At 41.7% G+C, this 24849-nt stretch overlaps 1 protein-coding gene across 2 annotated transcripts in view; it reads right to left on the reverse strand.

Annotated features, from left to right (window-relative positions):
- LOC127039448 (CD99 antigen-like) overlaps positions 1-24849 on the reverse strand; it is a 37983-nt gene that overhangs the window by 7366 nt on the left and 5768 nt on the right. The window contains exons 2-5 of one of the 2 annotated variants that reach the window (XM_050933209.1): positions 8736-8774; positions 8257-8301; positions 3281-3328; positions 2294-2347 (exon numbers count right to left, since the gene is read on the reverse strand). In XM_050933209.1, the coding sequence (XP_050789166.1) occupies positions 2294-2347; positions 3281-3328; positions 8257-8301; positions 8736-8774 (186 nt within the window). The remainder of the gene's footprint in view (positions 1-2293; positions 2348-3280; positions 3329-8256; positions 8302-8735; positions 8775-24849) is intronic. The other variant, XM_050933218.1, reaches the window with a different exon arrangement.

Here is a 24849-nt window from a genome sequence, read left to right on the forward strand (position 1 = left end):
ATCGCTATCTCCAGATGTTACATTAACAAAGTCAATACAATGGAAACAGACTTCAAGTTTAAATAATAAAGGAATTACACAAGCTATGTTAAAACAATACTCGGGTTGCAAAGTCAAGCACTCAAAAGTAGGAAATGCCAGACCTAGGGTTGCCTGTGCAAACTTAATTCAGCCCTATTTGGTGTATTTATTGTGATACACTCTTTAATTACATGATCACAGACCTTTTTTTTCCACAGGACCCTGTTCCAAATGCTCAGGATAGATGGTTCCCAGGCAATGAGTAGCTAATTCAATATTTTATCTTATTCTCATGGTTCAATATAGAGGCCCCAGGCCTAATTTACTGCACACAGCTAAAACTCTGCTTTAAATACAAAATTATTAGATTTCCTCATGGGGTTTTCTATGGTGATTATCACCAAATTATCTAAGTGTTTCACAAACATTAATTTAGTTTCACAATAGCTGTGTGTGGTAAGGTAGCATTAGCATCTTCATTGTACAGATGGGAAACTGGGGCTCAGAGATTAAGGATACTAATTTTGAGTGCCAGAGTATTTAACATTATATAGCACTTTCTGTGCTCAAAGCTCCACAGCTCCCACTGCTTCAGTTGCAGCTGTTAAGTGCTCAGCACCTCTCCAAATCAGGCCCTGGGGTCCCAAGCTGGGAATCAAGAAAGTGAATACAATTAGTGGCCACCTGTGAAAAGTGCGGTTTAACTCTGTGGCAGATGCAGCAATAGAATCCAGTTCTCCTTTGCAGCATTCAACTGCCTTACCCATCAGAGACTTTTCTTTCCATTCCTGCAGTCCCCTGCCTCATTCACTACACACCTTCCAACTTCTGCAACAAGTGAGGTAAGGGTGCTGTAAGTAACAGCCTTACTCATTAGGAACTCTGATTCATTCTACCAGAGTGCCACCCATCCTCTGCACTGAATGATGCAGGGATAGTATGTGATCGTGCAATTGAAGTCTATCAAAGTGCATAGGTAACCTTAGTTCTGGTATTTCTTAACTTTTGAATGGTTGACTTTGCAACCTTTATATTCTTTTAACATGGTTGTGTGTATAATTTCCTAGGCATTTGAAAAGCAAGCTGAAATGTAAATTCCATCAGGTGACACCACAGAGACTGGAACCTTTAAATCCACCACACAGACCTCTGCCATGTGAGCTAATGGAGTATTGGTAGCAGTAGTAAGTTGCCATCCTCTCTCTGGACGAATCATCAGATGATGAGGAGACACTCTTTGCTAGTGCATTTCACAGATATCTTCTGACAGCTGGGAATGCTGACACTGAGGAATCTCAGGTGCTGAAGGTGTGCGCTCTAGTGGGCACAGACCCTTCTGCCCCACCCTCTCTAACATGTCTCAGTCCTGTCTCTTCCCCACACCTGACTTCTCCTCTACCCTCAAGTTCCTAGTCTCCATAGCTTGTCGTCCCAATCTATTCTTTCCCACCCCACTCCAGCTCCTTTCCCCCCTGTTCAAGTCAGGTGGCTTCATCATCCTTGCTGCCTGGTGCCAGCACAGAGAGGATAAGAGAGTGTCTCACTGTTCTCCAGTTTAATACCTGGCACTACAGCAGCATGCAGCAATTGGGAGCAGTAATCACAGGGAAAGTCTTGCTCACCCACTGAAGATCTTGGCTGGGCACGTTCTGTGCAGATGGGATTCTCAAGAAAATTTAACTGAGCGTTTGCAAACAGATTTTTCAGACTTATAAAACTTGGCCAAATACCAGTGGGCTTTTTCCCCATGGGAACAGCAAGATGCACATTCCTGGCACCAGGGATATTCCTATGCCAAATTTCAAGTCTCTGTCCCAAAGCAAGGCACTAGAACTTCTCAACAGAATGGCTGGGGGATTTTTTTCTCAAAAGCACCCAAGTCCTATTTTCAGAAGGGACTTAGGCTTTTAGTAGCCTAAATCTCACTGAAAGTCAACAGGACGTAAGCTCCTAGGTCACTAGACATGGTGCTGAGGTGCATTTGGAAATTTTACCCATTGTGAATGCTGAAACAGTACCACTTTCACATCACTGTAGTTTTAAATCTATTGTTTAGGATTCCGGAATCAATTCCACTCCCTTGGATCATCAATTTTTCTGAATGAACAAAGTACATAATGGTTAAATTGGAAAATATCAATTTCCATGCCTTAAAGAGACCAGGACAAAATCTAGTATTCCTAACTCATTTTAATCAGCTTGTGACACACAAGTCTTAGGCAAAAACGAGATAGCAACGGGTTTCACTGTGAAGTGTTGGACGTTATCTTACCCCTTTTTTCTGGCGGAAGTTTACCATCAACTAAGTCTTCATCCTTAAAGTTTCCTGTAAGAGTAAATACAATGGTTATCCTTCCTTTGTATGTGTTTATACCTGATATTGACTCTTCCTTTAAACTATCATGACATGTTCATCCTTGATCTCTTAACCCCTTTTTAGCTTCTATAAGCTGATAGTTATTTTTCAGGTGGCTCAAGTTTCCTATTGGAATACATGTGTCATACATTTATCCAGGACATGCTGAAAACTATGTTTTACTTCATACATGACAAAATCCAAGGTTTAAGGCAAACTCTCAAGAACAAACAGTGCAACGCCACAACTACTCTCCTCCACTGGTTTGTGTCTCACCCCCAAAGGTCTATTAAAAATTCAGATATATTATCAGAGTTTCAAAATCCAAAACAACTTTAGGAGTTTATTTGTGATTTCCATAGAGCAGATTCCATATTAACACAAAATAGAGCAGACTCCAGGTTAACTCAAAGTAGTTTCAAAATGTGCATATGAGATACTAAAAACAACCTTTCTACCAATTAGCAAGTTTGGTCAGAACAGCACTAAGACCTTGCAGTTCCCGTTGACTTGAATGAAATCTGTGGGAGCTCATCCTCTCAAGGTCGGGAGAGGATAAATCAGATCACTTATTTAGGTGCCTTGCTTTAGGCACTCAAATGCAAATATTGACCTATGCTCACCCTTTTTCTTTTTAAAAAATGAAAACAAAGGAAACTGACTTTCTGCCATTTATTACCTTGCATGATTTGTTTGCAAAATCAAGCATCGAGCATTTTCTCTTAGTTCTCAACTGTTCTTTCATCATGTCTAAGTTCATCAAGTTCATTATTTGCATAATCAGAAGTAAATGCCTTGATGTACCAAATCATTTAAAGATGAATGGTTCCTTTAAAAAGTCAATAGAATGATCTGAGTAGGATGGCTGACAAACGCTATTTAAAACATTTACAAAATTCTTACCACCAGTATTGTCCTTGCTTCCAGGCTGAGGTTTTGGGCGGTCATCTACTGACAAATATTGTGAGGGGGAAAAAGAATTAAAATTGCAAATGAGTAAAGTGCAGAAACAAGCTGAATAATCTATACTCCCCTTTCCCATGTCTCTCTGTCTTCCTCTCCTCACCCCTACGAAGTCCCTCCATAACTTATGTTTACTAATATTATGGCAGCTGACTTAATCCACTGAGTTCAAGATTGTAAATAAGAATCTCTTGAGAACCCTTCTATTTCTAACTATCCCACCTCATTTCGATTTGCTTGTCTGAAGTTTAGGGCCTGCTCCTGCTCCCACTGAAGTCAATAGCAAAACTCCCATTGAACAGAATGGGAAGCAGGCCTGGGCACTAAAGTGGAATTTTTAAAACTAGGTAGCTAGCATCAAGTATGCATCAACTTTAAGACTATGAAACTGAATTTATTTCAGTCTGGCAGCTTTATAGATCTCAGTCTCAAAAAAAAGTATCAATCCACCTGAAGAAGAAAATCGGTTCATTTTGAGTTCACTCTAGTTATGAACATTTAAAATTAGCAAGATCCCAAGACAACTTCATCTCATTTTATTTATATATACACACACAGCAATAAATGCATATGGAAACGTGTACTTTGCATACAACTTACACACACAGTTGAGTCTACAAACATGCAGTTAACTAACAAAGGCCACCAGTTCATCTGTTCTGACTGGCAATTCTATAAAAATGAAGACTTTTTTTTTCCATTTAGAAGAAACAGTAAAAGAAAAAAGGAAACAAATAAATATGGTGATTTACTTTGCTACTCCAATACCTTAAAATGTCATGAAATTTGAACAGTAAGGTTGAGCATTTTGATGTAGCAATAGAAGAGTTAACGTCACAAGTGTATCCAATGCCCTAGAAAACCATGATGTATAACCTGAGCAACTTTTCACATAAAGAGCCGGCATCCTAACTAGGCAATAAACTTTACAGATTTCCAAACTTGTATGTAATTGGCCAAAATCCTTCTAACAGAGGCATTATGGCCTTGTTTAACGCCATGCTTCTTTTATGACTAAAAAAACTAAAAGAACAAACACTGTTACAGTTCTGGAATTCTGTGCCCTTTGTTAGTTCCCACAGACAAGCCTCCCCCTTCTCAACAATTGCCAGTAATGCTGAAGCACAGCAATGCTAGTGTGATACCAGCTTTTATGGGTGTTGTTCAGCAATTCAAAAAGTTAACAGACACTACCTGCCAAACTATGTTCCACTTCACCAATGAGAGTGTGGCAAGGATACTGCAGTTTGCTAATGTGACTTAGCTGAAATACATTAAAGACTTTGCAAAGAGATTATCCCAGAGGAAAGGGAAAGGCTTTCCTTCTGACAACAGACTCCCATCTCCTGGCATAAAGAGCATCTTTTTTTCCCCTTCTTTCTAGGGAGTGATTAGAAAGGTAATATTTTCAAATTACAACCACTTCTAGGAATGCTATATTAGTCAATTAGCTCTATCTAGTGAAAATAAGGTGATGAAACATCCCCAAAGTCAACTAATCAAAAGCCATTTGAAAAAACAAAAAACCCAAAGCCATTAATGCACTCAAACGTGGCCTCTAACTCAACAGCAGAAACTCATGGATCCTCAATACCAAATTCTACTACATCAATTTCTGTGCGTCGCACTGACCTCAATTTAATTAAATCCCTCTTGATATTCACTTCTTCCAGTAGTCCTATAAGCTCTAACTCATCTCAATATAATGCCATCATCACCCCTATTTTAAAAGGCAATGAAATTGTTCCTTGGATATCTTTTAGACCTGATCTTGCAAAGAGCTCTGCCCAGGCAACCCCCAGGACCCACTGCAGACCACTCTAATTATGAAAGCTTTAGTATACAAAATATGCAGGTTAACATTCCATGGTTCTACTTACTAGGATTCCCTACTTACCTCTGAGGATCCCCCTTCCATTTAGCAAAATGGGATGAGCAGGGTGGTCACAGCCACAAGGTTTGCCCGCAACCCATGTACTAGGCTCTAACAATTCAGAATAATAATACCCAGCTCTTATATAGCATTTTTCATGAGTAGACCTCAAAGTGCTTTACAAAGGAGCAATCTCAGATTCCTCATCTGTAGAATGGGGATAATGACACAGATGTCCTTTGCATGGCACTTTTAAGGTCTACTGATGACAAGTGATATACAAGACATACGTATTTATTATGCATTGTTATAGTCTAATTCATGGGTTGCAAGTCCTAGGGCTGTGACCATCCTGCTCGTCCCATTTTGCTAGCTAGTACAAAGCCCCAATGAGGCTGCACGTGCACTTGTTTTTAAGAGACTGCTTTTAATTGAGTTTTTTTTAATTCACTGACAAATCTAAATGCACATTCTGAAGGCTCTAATTATTGTTTTCCTGATTACGGACTAGATCACGACTAACATCTAGTCTTGAGCAAAGGACAGAGTGCTGTTGCACTGCCCCCCAAAGAAGCAAAAGAGGGAGATTGTGATTCAGTCTCAGTATCCCTCCTGGTTTCCTCCTCGACTCCAGGGAGGCAGTAACTGCACTATATTTGTTGCAGCATATATCCCCAGCACAGCTATGCCAACAAGCACATTGAGAGGGTGAAGCCTATATTCTGCCCCTCTCACTCACCTGTGTGAGGGGAAGAAGTAGTAGCTCTGGGTAGCCTGCTTTCCCTACTGTCTGCAATGCATGTAGCCAGCAAAAGGGTGTTGAGGTGTCTTTATGCTCTCATTCCACCATGCTAGTAAAGCAACAATTTAACCCTTAGATATAGTAAAATATAATTTCAATGTGGCGGTTCAGCAGATGTCAGAGACAAATGTGTTCCTGCAGACTGAGGTATGTATAACATCACCAAAAGATCTGTCAGCCAATAACTCAGTTTTGCCATGACACTGCCTAAAGCCTACAAGAGTCATTATTACAGTAACTCCTCGCTTAACATGTAATCATGTTCCTGAAAAATGCTACTTTTAAGCAAAACGATGTTAAGCGAAACCAATTTCCCCACAAGAATTAATGTAAATGGGGGGGGTTAGGTTTCAGGGAAAAAAAAATCATATATATTTATACACACACACACACACACACACACACACACGCACACACACAGTGTAAGTTTTAAACAAACAATTTAATACTGTACACAGCAATGATGATTGTGACACTTGGTTGAGGTGGTGGAGTCAGAGGGTGGAAGAGGTCGGGATATTTCCCAGGGAATGCCTTACTGCTAAATGATGCCTGGTTAGGATGCAGGCTCTTTATGTGAAAAGTTGCTCAGGTTATACATCACAAGTGTATCCAATATCCTAGAAAACCATGAAGTTAAATCTTTAATTATCACTACATCAAAATGCTCAACCTTACTGTTCAAATTTCATGACATTTTAGGGCATTGGAGTGGCAAAGTAAATCACCATACTTATTAGTTTCCTTTTTTATTTTATGGTTTCTTGTAAATGAAAAAAATGATGCTAAATGATGAACTAGCACACGGCTGAGCCCTCAAGGGTTAACATGTTGTTAATGTAGCCTCACACTCTACAAGGCAGCACAAATAGAGGGAGGAGACACAATAGCAATGCCTGCAAACGTTTCCTGCGGAAACTGAACATGATGATGAACCCATGCTATCCCAATGGAGCGCACCACTCTCTCCACTTTCCAAAGTGATAGGGGGTGCATGTGTGTGTGCGCGTGTCTGAGAGAGACAGAGACACACACTGTGTGTGCGCGTGTGTGTGTGTGTGTGAGAGAAAGAGACCCGCATTGCCCCTTTAACTATGTTGACCCCACTCTAAGGACACTGCCTTTTTAAGCAGACCAGCAAGTTGAGACAGCAGTTCCCTCTGTCCTGAGCCCTGTAGTGTCCCCAGGGCCGGCGCTACCATTTAGGCGACCTAGACAATGGCCTAGGGAGCCAGAATTTTTGGGGGGCGCTATTTTGCCGGGGGGGGGGCAGCACACGGCCCCGGTGGACCTACTGCAGTCATGCTGGCGGACGGTTCGCTGCTCGAAAGGCTCCGCTGGAGCTGCCGCAGTCATTTTGGCGGAAGGTGCGCTGGTCCAAAGGCTCCTGCGGACCTACCGCAGTCATGCCTGCGGCAGGTCCACCGGAGCCTTTAGACCAGCAGACCGCCCGCCGGCATCACTGCGGCAGCTCCACCGGAGCCTTTCCAGCAGCAGACCGTCCGCCGGCATGACTGCGGTAGATCCACCGGACCCGCGGGGGGCAGTGAAATGGCCATCCACCTAGGGCGTCAGAAACCCTGGCACCGCTCCTGGGTGTCCCCCGCCCCTGCTTTGTGGAGATGGGGTACAGGAGCAGGGGGAGGGGGACTCCCTGACATTAGGCCCCTTCTTTTCCCCCCACTCCCTGCACAGCAAGCAGGAGGCTCCTGGGAGCACCTCCAAGACAGAGGGCCGGGGCAGCACATGGAAGTGGGAGAGGGACACCTGAACTGCCAGGCAATTGATAGTCTGCTGGGAACTTAAGGAAGCTGATAGGGGGGTTTCCAGTCCATCCTGGTTCCAAGCCCCCACCAGCTACCTCCAATGGGCTGCTCTTCCTGAAAGCAGTGGACAAAGCAGGCAGCTGCCAAATGTCATAAGGGAGCACGGGGCAACTTTAAACGGGCATGTTTTTTTAGTAGATCAGTGACGTAACAACCAAACAATGTTAACTGGGATGACTTTAAATGAGGCGTTACTGTATTATTAAAGACAGCTTGGTTCTATTATTTGATCCTCCGCTTGTCCCCAAAGAGGCCTGAGATGTGCACTTAAATTATCCCAACGTGTCTATTTTTTTTTTATTGTAGATATACAGCAATGTGTAACCATGATTCTTTGTCAGTAACTACACATCTAAAAATCACAATAAATCATTTACTATAAGATGCATTATGTGCCAACTTAATCACTACTCACCCAGCTCCGGCTTTTTGGTAGCTGAATCAGGCTTCTTTGTAGGCCCTGGTATGTCAAGGTCATAGAAGTTAATACAAACTGAAACTTTGGTGATGAATACATTGCACAAAGGTACTTAGAGAACAAGTTTAAATAGACGTCCTTTTAAAATAAGTGAAAGTATTAGACCAATAATTTTTCAAGTCTTCTATAGTTGTATGATTTGCATTTAAACATGTAATTATTGCCACCAGACAGGTTGCTCTACTTCTATGTGGTCCAGGTTCTGGTACACTCTTAGTCATACTAACTGGCACCATATACCTTAAATTGTGCCAGAGAAGTTAATACAGCTACTCATGGAGAAAGGTGTTATGCATGTTCAGTATGGATGTCAGAATCTGGCCCTAAGTGTTTAAATTATGTTTTAACATTAATGCTAAACACTATATAAAGAAAAATCTCACAAGAAGGGATTTTTGCAAGAACATATTACTTACCCAAGTCTAATGCATCTTCTAAGTTAAAGTCATCTTCACCTATCAACACACACATACACACAAAAAAGCCAGAAATTAGCAGCAGAATGAGGAGAGACTTTTCTCACTCTGAAATACGCCATTCTGATCCTGGTCAATGTTGCCCCACATGTAGCTAGAATACAGGGAGTTTCTCAGTACTATGGGCAGGAAGCAAAAGCACTTCCCCCCAAAACGCTCCTTTAGAAGAGAAGGGATATGGGATTATTATAAGGGCCATATCTGCAGACAATCTCTGTAAGGTCAGGCAGTCTTCCATGGAGTAAATGCACTCTTCCCTGTGAGGGGCAAACACGCCATCACTGGCAGAAAAGGGTTTAAAATCAGCCTAGGGAGGCTGTGCCAGAGGCAGCCAATAAGAGAAGGGCTGAAGGGAGCAGCCCATCAGGGCCAAGCAGGCCCATATCTACAGTGAGCTGCAGGGCAAAGGAGGGTAGTTCTCTGCTGGGAGCCCAGGGAGGAAGGACTGTGTCTCTGGAGGGCTGAGAGAACTGCCAGCATCCTGGACAGAGCAGTGCTGTAAGCAGGAACTAGGGGAGTGAGAGACAACTCTGGTGTTTGTAACTCTCAGGTTCTACTGTAATAGTGTAGTCATGGTAGCACAGACAGCAGCAAGGAGTGGCATAGGCTAGCTGCCCTGGATCCTGGGAGTATATACTTGGCGCAGCTAGTCTGTGCCACCACTCCCTGCTGCCCATGTTATCACAGCTAGGCTACTATTTTTAGCATGCTAGTTTGATGAGAGCTAGCACAAGTATGTCTATGCAAGCTGGAAATCACACCCCCAGCTCCTAGTGCAGACGCAGCCCAGAACAGAAGACATGTGAAACAGACAAAAATAGGCAATCTGAAAGGGTGGAAGAAAAAAAGCTCTTAACTGTAGTTGCTCTCTGGAGATAGTCATCATAATGAATGCACTGGGTTTGTGGCTGGGCTCTTGCACAGACAAGGCAGGTACTCCAAGTCTCCACAGGGGTGAGCGGCAGAGAGAGGAGAGGATCTCCTCACTAGCCACCTTCCTTTACTCCACTCCTGAAAAATGCTGTGGGACCTTTTAAACACCCAACTCCTGGAAAAACTACTTCAGAGGAGCGGACATGCCCATGAGACATATTGCCAGAATGATTCAGCGGGAACTGACACCACCTTAGAAAGGAATGCAAGATGCATCCATATCATCTTAGGAATTCAGCATAAAAGTGGATCACAAAGGCTGAAGCTTATCCATTTTGCAAAGAGAATCTTTCGTTCAGGGTCTGCAGATAAACTGGCCTGTTTACAATGGGCATGCAGAAAGGCAAAATAGCCAGAAAATGGGACCTAACCTAGACAGGCAAAAACTTAAAAAACTTTATGTGAAGCACAAAAAGGATCACATGAGGAATAGTTAAATTAAATCTAGGCTTCGGTGGACTAAAAGGTATATTTGGAGGGGAGATACCAATTGCGGAGAAGAGGACTATTCACTGGTAGCTCCCTGCCTCCACCATCACCTGACATTTAACACAAGGGAACTGTTCGTTTGAACATCTCAGCTCACTGCCTCTGCGGTGGTTTGTCCAAGAAGGGGAGAAGCAGTCGAAGAGAGCCAAGATCCAAAAAAGTACTGTAATGCTAAGGTTTTATCATTTTCACTTGTAAACATCACCCACAAATAAGACTGAAGCCTCTTTTTGACTGCTGGGCATGTATGACATGCTCTGGGTAACCACTTAAAGCAGGAAGCCTTGCCTGACTGAAGTTATTGAGAGGTCTTCAGATATAGTCCTGTTTAGGGCCAGATCTAGGTCAGGATCCCCAGATGTTAAACTTTTTTCAAAATGAAAATCTGGCCCCAGTGGTGAATGCGCTGCAATAATCCAATTCTGAGCTGAGAGGTATGAATAACTGGGATGAGGTTCAGATACTAGGGAGAAGATTGCAAGCTTCTTTCCCAGCACAAATGGAGGGAAAAAAAGGTTATTTTATAATTGTCCATGGACAGCATTTCATGCAATTTCCTCTGAAGCAACTAGTATTGGAAACCATAAAGGATCAAGAATGCATCAGTTGTGTCTGTCTATGAGAGGCATAGTGCAGCATTAGAGCACTTTTTGAAACTGCTGTGTTACCTCCTCTCCATACACACAATATACAAATCCATGAGTTTCAAGTGTTCTCAAGCATATGAGCAGAGAGCTAGGGAGAAAAAACCTTGCACCTCTAACAGAGCAGAAGCTGCCAGCCTTGATGCCCTGACTGACACAGGCTATGCCAATTGCTGGAGACAGCTGGGAAAATGAATTTAAAAATATGACATCTGAAGCACTAGGTAGGCAAAAGCTATTTCTGAGCAAATATAAAGCTTTGAAGGGCTGATGAACTGAAGGCCACTAAAGAGGGCCAGACACTGAAATGGAACTCTGTTGCTGTGACTCATGGAAGCTTCTTCACTGAACAGGGTGGGAAAGGAAATAACCAGAGCTACATTCCACTGCAGAAGCTGGCATGAGACAACTGATTTAGAGGAGCTCCTGCTTTGGTCGTGAGCAGGAGTACAGGATGAGACTGAGGATTTATTATGATGCATCTCCACAGAGGGTAAAACAGCTTGTCCCAAGCAGGTTGCACAATTCCCTATAATCATATTTAATACCACTCCTATTCTCCTGTAGGAGTTTTTAAATTTAAATTGAATTTAGTAATTTTGTATTAAGCTACCATGGGTTCAGCTGCTATAGCTACAGTTTCTAGCTCAATGGCGTGAAAATTACCTCTGGTGTCTTTCTCAAATCTGGAGACTCCAGGAACACATAAAGTCCAAGGAGAGTGACCACAAACACAACCACAAATACAAAGTCTTATCTGTACTACAAGTTTTATTAAAGCAATAAAGTTACAATGACCCATACATATATAAATCCTACAAAAATCCATGCAATGACTAAGGCTGCAGTCATCCTCACATCCTCAAAAGATATCCCAGGGTCCCCGATGGACCTCTCAACAGATTATTGTCAATAGAGGGATAGTTCCTGCTGGGGTTTCTGGTGGGGGTCTTTCCCACTTTTACCCAATCAGGGAACCTCTTTTATATTGTTGTTCTGATCATACCTAATACCTTATGCAGATGCATGAGGGTTTCCCTTATACCCTATGAAAATTGGAGTGCCCAATTTTTCATAGCTGTTTTTTACTTTTCACTTATTCTTATTAGCATCTAAGCACAACATGTATGCTGCGATCACGACAGGACATTCCACGATCTAACAATCCAGTGTCTCATGATCTTGAAAAACACCCTGCAGTGATTGCAATCTAGTTTTTTGTAACATCGGGCACATCTTTTATAGTGATCTTGTGACCTTCCTGGCATAAGGTTATTCCCAGATCACTCACTAATATCAAGCATTCTTTGATAGGATAACGAGCCTTGTGGATAAGGGAGAAGCAGTGGATGTGATACACCTAGACTTTAGTAAGGCATTTGATACGGTCTCACATGATATTCTTATAGATAAACTAGGAAAGTACAATTTAAATGGGGCTACTATAAGGTGGGTGCATAACTGGCTGGATAACCGTACTCAGAGAGTAGTTGTTAATGGCTCCCAATCCTGCTGGAAAGGTATAACAAGTGGGGTTCCGCAGGGGTCTGTTTTGGAACTGGTTCTGTTCCATATCTTCATCAACGATTTAGATGCTGGCATAGAAAGTACGCTTATTAAGTTTGTGGACGATACCAAACTGGGAGGGATTGCAACTGCTTTGGAGGACAGGGTCAAAATTCAAAATGATCTGGACAAATTGGAGAAATGGTCTGAGGTAAACAGGATGAAGTTCAAGAAAGATAAATGCAAAGTGCTCCACTTAGGAAGGAACAATCAGTTTCACACATACAGAATGGGAAGAGACTGTCTAGGAAGGAGTATGGCAGAAAGAGATCTAGGGGTCATAGTAGACCACAAGCTTAATATGAGTCAACAGTGTGATACTGTTGCAAAAAAAGCAAACGTGATTCTGGGATGCATTAACAGGTGTGTTGTAAACACACGAGAAGTCATTCTTCCGCTTTACTCTGCGCTGGTCAGGCCTCAGCTGGAGTATTGTGTCCAGTTCTGGGCACCGCATTTCAAGAAAGATGTGGAGAAATTGGAGAGGGTCCAGAGAAGAGCAACAAGAATGATTAAAGGTCTTGAGAACATGACCTATGAAGGAAGGCTGAAGGAATTGGGTTTGTTTAGTTTGGAAAAGAGAAGACAGAGGGGACATGATAGCAGTTTTCAGGTATCTAAAAGGGTGTCATCAGGAGGAGGGAGAAAACTTGTTCACCTTAGCTTCCAATGATAGAACAAGAAGCAATGGGCTTAAACTGCAGCAAGGGAGATTTAGGTTGGACATTAGGAAAAAGTTTCTAACTGTCAGGGTAGTTAAACACTGGAATAGATTGCCTAGGGAAGTTGTGGAATCTCCATCTCTGGAGATATTTAAGAGTAGGTTAGATAAATGTCTATTAGGGATGGTCTAGACAATATTTGGTCCTGCCATGAGGGCAGGGGACTGGACTCGATGACCTCTCGAGGTCCCTTCCAGTCCTAGAGTCTATGAATCTATAAGCCAGGCCTAGGATGACTAAGCTAAAAATGTACAGGTTTCAGCTTATAGGCCTTGTATTCCAGCTATGCTTTATTTATATACTTAACACACACTCATCACTCTAAATTATTGTCAGTCTTACACTTCTATTATCCTACAATTTAAATCTATTTTGCATACATTGACAATCTATGAAATAGCATATGAATTAACCATAATGCCAAATAACACAATGATAAATGGATGATAAAATAAACTAATTGGCTAAGTTATATACCCCACTAATAATTCCATTTTTCCCCTTACTTCAGTGGACCTATAAGAAGGATGGGAATATCTGCTACCCAGCCATGAGAGACTAGTGCCATGGTAGGTAGGTCTGCACATATGCAATTAGTAAAAGCAACACTTCAAATAAAAATAAAATTGTGCAATATACTTTAAAGTTTAAACCTAGGAACTGCTGTTCTGAGCTCAGTGGCATTTGTTTCCAAATCAGTTATCTGCCTCCTGTCAGCATATAGTGATCCAAGAATAAAAACATCCACTGCATATTCCACATTCTGACAGTCTTTTTTTTTTCCAAAATAGTGGATGTCACAAACATCTAGAACCGAAAAAGAAAAACAATTTACCAACAAGCAGCGCAGGATAAAGTGAAAACTTTTTTATTCCTCTTAAATCTCTGTTCCCTTTATACCTCTGCAAAAACTTCTTTTTTTAAGTTTTAAGCAGAGAAACTTGAATGTGATGATGACTCACTGTGGGAGGAGCAGAACTTGCAGCTGTATTAGTCATCTCATTCTAGGCAGAGCTGTGGGCAAAAACTGTGACAAGATGTTTACAGACATTGCCAAGCAGCAGCTTATAATTAGCTCTGCAGCAGCATACCATGAAATCTTCTGAACTGAAATCCTGTACTGTAGCTTTTAGTCTGCAACTCTCTTACAAGACTTCACCTATCAAAACTTTGCTCATATATCAAATCTTTAAGTTTATTTTCTACTGATTATTTGCACTGTGGTAGCACCTAGGAGCTCCAGTCATGAACCAGGACCCTACTGTGCTAGGTACTATACAAAAAGAAGACTGACCCTACCTTAAAGAGCTTAAATTCTAAGTATGACACAATGATACAGACAGAATATGAAGTTAAGATTTTCTAAATACAAAAAAAGCAACTATTTGCTGCATATTCAGTCCTGTTGGATTTAGCATATTTACAGTCAGAAAACCTTGGTGACCATGACATTTAATATTCCTCTAGAACCAGTAAAAAAGAGAAACCTACATTTTTTTCATATTGCTCAAGATGTATTTGACTTACCAAGGTTATTTGTTCACATACAAAAGTCTCCCAACAGGCCTTTATGCAAAAAGAATGGTTTCTAGACACCTCTTCCAAGGTAGCAATGACATTTTTTTAAATGATGGAGTACCTAAACAAGGAGCAAATAAGCAGTTGTCCATTATCACTTTTCAGCTACTGATGCTAAAGTCCAAAACAGACCATTCCTTCCACTGAACAGAAGTGAAAATGTACACAGGATCCTTTGACAGACGTGAACATCCATTCAAGAGACCACCTTTCTCCAACACATACCTTCGTTTCATGTTTCCACATGTGTCTGTGGTGCATGCTGGAACTCGGGATGCGTCACAAATTATGTCGATCTACGTTAATATCCATTCAAGACTGGATAGAGAAATTAGGAATTATGGCACATTTTGTAACAAAAGAAATCTATTCACTAAGGGCTTGCATCACAAACAAAACAAGCTCTGGTGCTGATAATGTGGATGGCTTGACAGAAGCATTTAGTTTAGGAATAAAGATTTAGAGTGCTTTGAATCACCAGATAAACGCCTGAGACTACACAAGAGTAGGGTAAACAGGAGGTTACAGAATCTGGCACAAGGAGCTCAGTATTTAATAAGGCTAATAACAGCTGTTATCCAGAAACCAAAATCAGTCCTGCCGCATAGCAACAATAAATCTGGGAGCTTCTGAAGCCATTCAGTTGGGCTAGGTAGATTAAGGCCCAAGATCCAGTGTCCAATCTTCAAATCACTACCCAAATGCCAGAACTAATTCTGTACCACAGTTTAGTTCCACAAGGTTAGGGTCAGTAAGGACACAGGTTCAGAAATGAGGTGACTATTTTTCCGTAGGGACCTCAGTATGGTCTCAGAGCACACAGTCAGCTAGCATAGGGTTAAAATGTTTGCCATCTTTGTTTCTGGGAAAGTTATTCTCCCCAGAGGTGAGCTTACCACACTTGATTCTATTCTACATAAATTCTTATACTCAGAAAAGGCGTGGGGTTGACACTACTGTATAATGTACTCATTGCCATGGCATCTGAGCACCTGACACAAACAGGACATTCTCAACGGCAAAACATCTCACTTGCTTACTGAAATGGACAACTTTTAATAAAGGCTTTCAAAGCTTAAGGAATATATATTTCACAATGGCCTCTACCCAGTTTCCTTTTGTGTGAACACAAAACTGCAGACACAAAGTGCACTTTGCAGACGCAAACATGAGTGTGTACACTTTACATAGCAGGGTGGATAAAAATCAATGATTTAAAAAAATTTTTTATTAAATTGGATTTTTTTGATAAAATGCTTTTTGAGGAATACCTTATCTAAAGATAGTTTTAAATGAGATACCTTTGAGCTATAATGTATCTTATCATGGAATTCTGCAGTATGAGACAATATATTCATGTAATGTTTAAGAAGAGTTTTGTAAATGAGTTCCAATAGTTCATGGATTAGAAACCCAATCTTATGTGGTTCCACAGGCTTCCGTATAGATTATTTAGGCTAATCTTTCTATCTACCCAACGGGACTCAGTGCTCAGTCTAGAACAGGGATTGGCAACGTCTGGCACACGGTTCACCAGGGTAAGCCCCCTCGTGGGCTGGGTCAGTTTGTTTACTTGCCGCGTCTACAGGTTCGGCTGATCGCAGCTCCCACTGGCCATGGTTCACCACTCCAGGCCAATGGGGGCTGTGGGAAGCAGCAGTCAGCACATCCCTCGTCCCGTGTTGCTTCCCAGGCCAGTGGGAGCCGCAATCGGCCAAACCTGTGGACGCGGCAAGTAAACAAACTGGCCCGGCCCGCCAGGGAGCTTACCTTGGCAGGCCGTGTGCCAAACGTTGCCAATCCCTGGTCTAGAAGATACCATCAGACATGCTTAGTTTTGCAGTTCTCAAACTGTGGATTTATGTCTCCAGAGGGAACATGCTTGTAAACAGCAAAAATGTTTTAAATAAATAAATATACAAAGGTGAGAAACAACAGACCTCAACTCTATTGTCCCTCTGCAATTTGTGTACACAGAGTCAATCACTTACCTCTCTCTAAGAATGCAAAGTTTCAAAAGTTCAGTTAATAGAAGAGTGTTAGGGGTGGAATAGAGCTGGACAAGGAGAAGAAGTCTGGAGATAAATGTGAGAAGCGAGGGACATACACTTGTTTTGTTATAATATTATATGTTTGCTGTTGAAGAAAAAAAACAGAATACTTAACGTTGTTGTTTTAGTTAAATAAAACAATTTAAATGTCTGTCTGGTGATGTTCTCCTCCTAGTACAGCATGGTAAGAAAATCCTCCAAATATTATTGATTAACCTGTTGAATTGGAGATACTTCACCTCCCAGTGACTTCATAAATATCTGCTTCAGTTACCTTTGGTAAATGAAATAACCAAACAATCATTCATGTTCTGATATAGCTGTAAAACTAATCTGAAAAGTTTTCAAAATAAATCACTGTTTAAAAATGTATAGTGTGTACCTTCTAAAAATGAAACCTACATCTATCTCTGAGCTGTGAAGAATACGTATTAAGGTTATAACAAGCAACAAGACCGCACTTTTATGTAGAAAATTATGATTAAATCGAGTCTTCCAGATTTAAATCACAATTTAAATCAAATCCACCCTGTTACATAGTGTAAAATCAAGAGAGCATATACAACTATTACATCCCACAATGGGTACATTCCAACACTGTCTAATGTAAGACTATTTAAAGAGCATATGTAGGTATTTGCATCTGCGAAAAGCAAGAACACTGGAAGTTCACTCCTCCCAGAGAAGCACTACCCAGCTCTTAGTATCCCCTAGTTATAAAGTTAGGTCACAACCACAATGCAGTCAGACTAAGGCTATGTCTTCATTGAAGAGTTTTGTTGCCAAAAGTTATGCTGTTTTAATTAAAGTACTGTTGCATGCCCACACTATGCTCCTGGTGCTGGTGGAGTGCATCGACACTAGCAGGTCTTGCATCAACACAGAGAACAGTGTATTGTGAGTAGCTATCCCACTGTGCAACTGGCCTCAGGATGTTTTGGGAAGGGTTTGCAGTGCCTCATGGGGCAGGTACAGCATCACATGATGCAGGTTTCTCAATCCCATTGTTCCATAAGCATCCTACTAGATTGCCAGTCACTTTTCAAATGAAGTGTGTGGGGAGAGAGAAGGGAGAATGTGTGACACGGAGCATGTGTGTCACAGATACCAATTTTCACATGGTAAATAAGCACCCTGACTTTCACAATAAGCCAAAAATCAAGCTAATCCCATTCCAAAACAAGGCCAAATCAAGCCAATCGCTAAGAACCCCAACACTCTCTGTGGCTAGGTCCCCCCGGCATGTAGTCTGGGACTGTGGTGGACCCACTGTGCACCCCTGACTCTCCCCACCCCCGCTGGCCCCTGCTTGCTCCCCCTACTCCCTTGCCCCAGCTTGCCAGAAGCCGATCAAAGAAGCAACAAGCTACAAACCACACAAGCAACAAAACTACAAGCCAAAAACTAGCCAACAAGCAATTCACAAGCCAATTAAGCCAAAAACAAGCCCAATTTCTGCGTTTTTTCCACAGGTTTGGCATGTCTGGTGTATGTGTGTGGAGACAGAGTGTGTACTGGGGGAGAGTGAGTGTGCTGGTATGCTGTCTCGTAAATTCAGACAGCAGCCGGAAGCATGAGTCCTAAGGCAGTGGGAGGGACACCCCTGGCTTCAGCCTCTGCCTCTCTCCATGGCTCTTCACAGCAGTCTGTCTCTCACACACATATACACATCCGCCCCTGCCTGCCTGTCTCTGTGTTCCCAGAGCAGCATTCCACCTTAGTGATTTCCTCTGTGTTGCTCAGAGCAATGCTGCATGCTCAGCTGTCAGAACAGAGCTTTGAAAGGGGAGGGGCACATGTTTGCAGATTTCAAAACAGTGAGCAGAACAGTCACGGCAGGCATTGTGGAATACTGGGGGAGGACAGTTCTGGCGATATAATGAATGGCAGTATCTACACTCACACCTTGTCATTTTAACTTTGCTGCAAAAAGCTTTATGACTCTCATCAAGGTGGTTTTATTTTGTTGTTGAAACTGAAGATTTTTGTCACCAAAAGTGGAATTTCATGTGTACATCTCCACATTTTGTCACCAAAAGCTGCCTTTTAGCGACAAAACTCTGCAGCGTAGAAAAGGCCTGAACTGAATTTAAGGTTAAGTCACCTTATTATTTTAGACAGTATTTGTTTTTGTTCATCTTCACAACAAATGTAACATTCAGCTTTCCTTTAAAAAGCTGAATGTTGTCATTTGACTCTTCTCCCCCGAGAAAAAGTTCACTTTCCAAATGTAAAGCTGTTAAAATTTAGGTACTGGCTACAGCTAATATACAGGGAATGATCCCCAATTTCTGCAGGGAAGAGTTAAAAATAGTGGAAAGATTTTTTTTCCATAAGCTTCTTCTCAGTGAAAAAACTGTAGGACTTATTTTGTGCTAATACAATTTATGGTATCCAAGAAGTTACCACATGTTGCCAATAAGTAGGAAAATACTAGCAACAATGATAAGTCCACAAAACCAAGTGCTTTTATAACACATCCAAGTCACAGGATTTGGACGTCTTTTCCTCAGAGCAAGAGATTTTCAAATATAGAGCTCTTTGGAAGTCCCTATATTCTTTTATATTGGTTTTGCATCATTTATAAACACATTCAAAAACCTAAGGGAATTCAGCACCCAAATCCCAATGAAATTAAATGTAAATTGGGCATCTAATTCCCTTAGTATCCTTTGAAAATTCCACCCCTGGCATTTGAAAATCCAGCTATTGAAAGTCTATAAAAGCCTTGTTCATTTTCCATGACCAAAAGACATACAAACAAACCTTCACAGTATTTATATCATCTACAGCACACAGTTTCCAAGTTTAACTTGTCCAAGGGCTGGTATTTTAAACTTTCACAAACCTAACAAAGACTTGTGATAAACAATGAACAGAACTTGCAACAATCAGGTTTCCTTAACCGGTGATACACTTACTGGAAAGTTCTCATTCTTCCACACATCCCATCAACACCAAAGAAGAAACTGTCAATGTAAATTCATTGTTCATTCTGCCCTTTCCAAAGCTAAATTATCAGTAGCCTCCTTTATTATGCTACTAATTGACAATTTCTGGGTTTAAAGGCAAAAAGAATGTTGTCAGTTACAGCAATACTCTTTTCCGTTTCTGTTTAGTAAAACTATACAAATATCTGGAACTACAGAGCTTCCAGGACCATTACACATTCCTCAAGGAATGTTAATGTATTGTATTCCTCATGTGGAGATCACAAGCAGACAACATTATTCCCATGAGGTTTTCACGGCAACAGAGCACATGTCTCAAACCAGGACAGAGAAGTTTAGGGGCAAGTTTCAGTGCTCTCACAAGTACTTCATGCGTACCTAGCCCTATGCATCTCAGGCATCAGCAGTTTCCTCACATGAATGTTAAAGCTACTCATAAGAATTCTACAACTTGACAAATTGTGACAATTACAAAGGAAATTAATAGAAAAACAATTCCAAAATCAGTTGGAAATTCAGGTTCATCAAAAGAAGAATGTTTGGCCCAAGCAAGTAGTTAACTTCCTGACACCATACAAAAGAATGAGACTGACAAATCCTGTTGCAGATAGGAAAATAAAACTCACGCTGAATGGCTTATGCCAATTTTTCTTCTCTAGAGAGCTAACTACTAACATGACCTATCATTCCACTAAAGAATATTTTATACTCCTGTACACTTCTGTGTCTTTCCCACACTTGTTAGGGAGAGGGAACAGAACATCATATGTTTTAAAGACCAGGTGGTAAGAAGTCATAAGCCATGATTTAATGCAAATCATGGTTCATGATACCAAAGGACAGCACCCAGATCCTGATAGTTTAATTTCCATATTCATAAAGATTTTATCTGTGTAGCTATAAAGTGTTTTGTGATTAGTAAACACACATCCCACCCCAAAGAAAGTGACTGCAACATTTTAACACTTACTAGGGAACTGCACTTGAGTACTGGCTCTTGCCCAGAAATTACAGCAATTGTGTATTTAAATCTTCCATCCTTATCTCTGAAAGCCACTTCTGATTTCTCCAGGAGCAACCATCCCACACTCTGAATACTATTCCACTAAAACAATCAAAAGTTACAACGAACTACTAAAATACATGGCAAGTCACTCAGACAATCCTAACTCATTTCTACTCCATTATAAATCGAGAATCCATCCCTCAGGCCACGTCCAGACTACCCGCAGTATCGGCGGGTTAAAATCGATTGCTCGGGGATCGATATATCGCATCTAATCTAGACGCAATATATCGATCCCCGAGCGTGCTTATATCGATTCCGGAACTCCATCAACCTCAACGGAGTTCCGGAATCGACACGGCGAGCCGCGAACATCGATCCCGCGTGGTGTGGACGGATGAGTAATCCGATCTTAGATATTCGACTTCAGCTATGTTATTCACGTAGCTGAAGTTGCGTATCTAAGATCGATTTCCTCCCCCTAGTGTGGACCAGCCCTCAGTCTCTTCCTCTGACTCCATAAATAGGTTCAGTGTGGCCAGATACTTGCATATACCCAGAAACTGACTCCATACAGGTATAAGCATCCACTCTCAAAGATCAATTTGCATGATCTGGTTGCAAGTGTAGCGGTTAAACTATACAGTGTGATACAGCCTGGAGCCACCAGGGGATTTATTGTGGTCCTGAAAATGTCCTAGCTGTGAAATATGGCATACATCAAAGCAACATGATGAGACTTCAAGCCTTTGACATGACAATCTCATTAGTCACCAAAGGCAAAGCAACTCCACCACAAATTTCACCACTGTTGGCTGCAGACATGGGACATTCAAAAGGGCTTGCTGCAGTCCCTTACCTTCCTGGTCACAGCCACATGAATGGTAAGGCAGTGGAAGACAGAGATGGTAGCAAGAGCAAACCAGGGATCTGCTGTAGGGAGTGGTTGTAGGAAGCAGTGGGGGTTCCCAGGTGCATTGTGGGAAAGGCAGGGAGATGGATGGAATGAAGGGGGGTTGCAGAGGGGAGAAGGCTGCTGCATGGGAGAGTGATAGAGGGCTGCAGTATATGTGAGAAGGGAAACCTTGGTGCAGAGTTGCTGTGGGGAGGGAATCATGAAGCGGTTTGCTTCAAGTGGTGATGGCTATGTATGTGTGGGAGTTAGCAGGGAGGAAACTGGAAGAGGGACTGGGACGCAGGACTGCTGCACAGGATATGGAGATGTGGGTGACAATGTTGTGTTGGGGTTTGACAGTGAGGGTGCGTAGGTTTGGGGGTTGGTGGAAGAGGGAGAATGCAGATGAGTAGTGTTAGCAGGAAAGGATATATAATACTGAAGGAGTGTAACAGAAAAAAGGAATAAACAAAAGGAAAAAAAGTAAAACTGAGAATGTGGGTCTGAGCAGACTCTTCTCCACCAGCTTCCAAAGGCCGTTTGCACAAGATTCCCAGAACCCTTCACCCAGAACCTTTCACCAAAATCCTACTCTGCTATGCACCTCTTAAGCATGCTATCTCCCCAGCCCCCAAATTTAGGTTACCTCAAATGTGGGGCAGGGAGTAGGAAGACAAAATAAGGGTTGATACCTGGCACTTCCATTCCTTCAACTTGTTTTGTGCACTAAGCAACACAGATTGAAAGAGTACTACTAACAATTGTATCATTACCACCAAGCCTATTAGATACACTCTGTTTTAAAACTGCAGACCCAGCTTTAGATACAGAACTTTGTATTAAATAACTTTTGTATCCCCACAGTTTAATTTCTATTTGTGAAACAATTCAGTAGTTTAGAGTGAAAATTAAATAAAGAAAAAGTTGAAATGAATGTCTATGGTCTAGTTTAAAACTAAAATAAAAAGGACCAGCATGAGAAGAGAATGTTATAACTAAAAACGCCAACAGATCAAATCCAGCCAACATAAGCTCTGGAGTTTACAAATAGCTTTTGTTTAATAAAAACCTGGAACCTTTTATTCAGACAAACAACTAAGATTTAGCAGACAATAAAAACGGCAATGGATATCTTGTGTGAGGGGGCAAAAGCAACAACAACAAAAACCCACCCCAAAATTTATTTTTACCTAGACCAAAATTCTCTTACTCAAAAGAAAAGACCTGGGATTAAAAGATTTCTTGTGAACAGATCTTGTGGATGAAGTATTCTCACCATCCATCCTGCACAAAGGTGAAAGTTATAGAACCTCGGAGATACAAACATCTTGGGAATGGAGGTTGTTTGTAACTCTGAAATAGCCCACAAAAGCTTATACTCAAATAAATATGTTAGTCTCTAAAGTGCCACAAGGACTCCTCATTTTTTCCTGAAATGTTCGTAACTTTGAACAAAATGTTATGGTGGTTCTTTCAAAAGTTTACAACTGAAAATTGACTTAATTCAGCTTTGAAACTTTACTATGTAGAAGAAAAATGCTGCTTTCTCTTTATTTTTGTAGTAGTATACATTTAACATAGTAGTGGACTGTATTTGCCTCTCTCTCTCTCTCTTTTCTTTTTTCTAAGTCTCTGTTGCTGCCTGATTGCATACTCCCAGTTCCAAATGAGGTATGTAGTTGACTGATCAGTTAATAACTCTGGTGTTCATAACTCTGAGGTTCTACTGTACACAATAAGCATACATTTGGGGTCAGGTGGGGCATATCTATAAAACTGCTAGCAGAGATCCAAGAAGAAAGCCTATTAAGAGACTCAAAATGTGAGAAGGATAGAGACCAACTAACATGTGTAGTGAATTACTAGTTGAGTTACTAATGACTTTTGCCTTTCAAAAAGTACAGTTAAAGATGTTTCTTTTTAAGTGTCCATTTGACATTTTGTACATTGATGACAGAAACCTACTTAGGGGAAAGGAATTAAGACTGGATATTTGAGAAGTGGCAATGTACCAGCTTCTACATAATTTCTGCTTTCATTAGCAGTCTCCTATGGATTACCCTCCAAAAGTTAAGTGTTGTGGTGCTGTCTGAGTCCGCAGACAGAGCACTTCAATACTGCTGCTTCTACTACTTGCTCCTTTCCCAACAAGTAGCCATGGGATTTCAAATTTATTAAACACTAGCCAGAGATTCATATGGAAGATGAAGTGTTGTTCCCCTCTCCCACATTCTAACAAAAAAGTAAATGCAACCAGGTACAAACCCATGTACCTTTTCTACCAGCTGAAGATGAGCCCTGACCCCTGCAACTCCCTAGTGACTTGCCTTCCTCCTCCCTCCCCTCATATTCTTTACACACTCTTGTCCTATTGGTCTCTGGCTAGTAGATTTCTGGGTGCACTTTCATCTTCTTGCAATACTAAATGAATAAAGGACATGGCAATTACAGTAAATTTGTACTAAACTGTATCCTCCAAACAAACAATGCCCTCCCCAGTACATGGATCACAGTAACAAGAGTCAAACAAGGACAAACATTTTAAGTATAGCTGCCATGCCATGTAGGGTGACCAGATGCCCTGATTTTATAGGGACAGTCCCGATTTTTCACACTTGCTGTGTGGTCGCCCTAACCGCCTCTGACATGCCAAAGTAGTAACAGCAAACATTAATATCTAGAAATTGTTTCTTACTGTGCAGTGAAGAGCTGAGGAGTGTTCAACTTGTCACAGAGTCCCCAGGCGATGCTCTGGAACTGCTCCCCACCAAGCCAGTCAGGACTTTGGGGAGCCTCCTCTCCCTTGGAGCAGACTTGTTCAGGGCAAGAAGCTCACACGTCTTCACCTCCTGGGTGTCTCCTTGGAGCATTCAGCATCCTCTGCCCCTCCGTGCGCTTCCCACAGTGAGCCCACCCAGGCGGGGTCCTGGGGAAGCCACAGGGTCCTGCACCCCCACTTTGCAGTCAGACGTGACTCTCAGCCAGCCAGTAAAACAGAGGTTTATTGAATGACAGGAATAGGGTCTAAAACAGGGCTTGTAGATACAGCGAACCGGACCCCTCGGCTGGGTCCATTCTGGGGTGCAGTGAGCCAGACCCCCTACGTCTGCACTTTACTCCTCATCCCCAGCCAGCTCCAGACTAACAACCCCTTCCAGCCCCTCCTTTCTGCTCAGCTCCTTTCCCGGGCCAGGAGGTCACCTGATCCCTTTGTCTCCA

Source organism: Gopherus flavomarginatus, chromosome 1 (genome assembly GCF_025201925.1).
Source record: "Gopherus flavomarginatus isolate rGopFla2 chromosome 1, rGopFla2.mat.asm, whole genome shotgun sequence".
In the NCBI taxonomy this organism is placed as follows: Eukaryota; Metazoa; Chordata; order Testudines; family Testudinidae; genus Gopherus; species Gopherus flavomarginatus.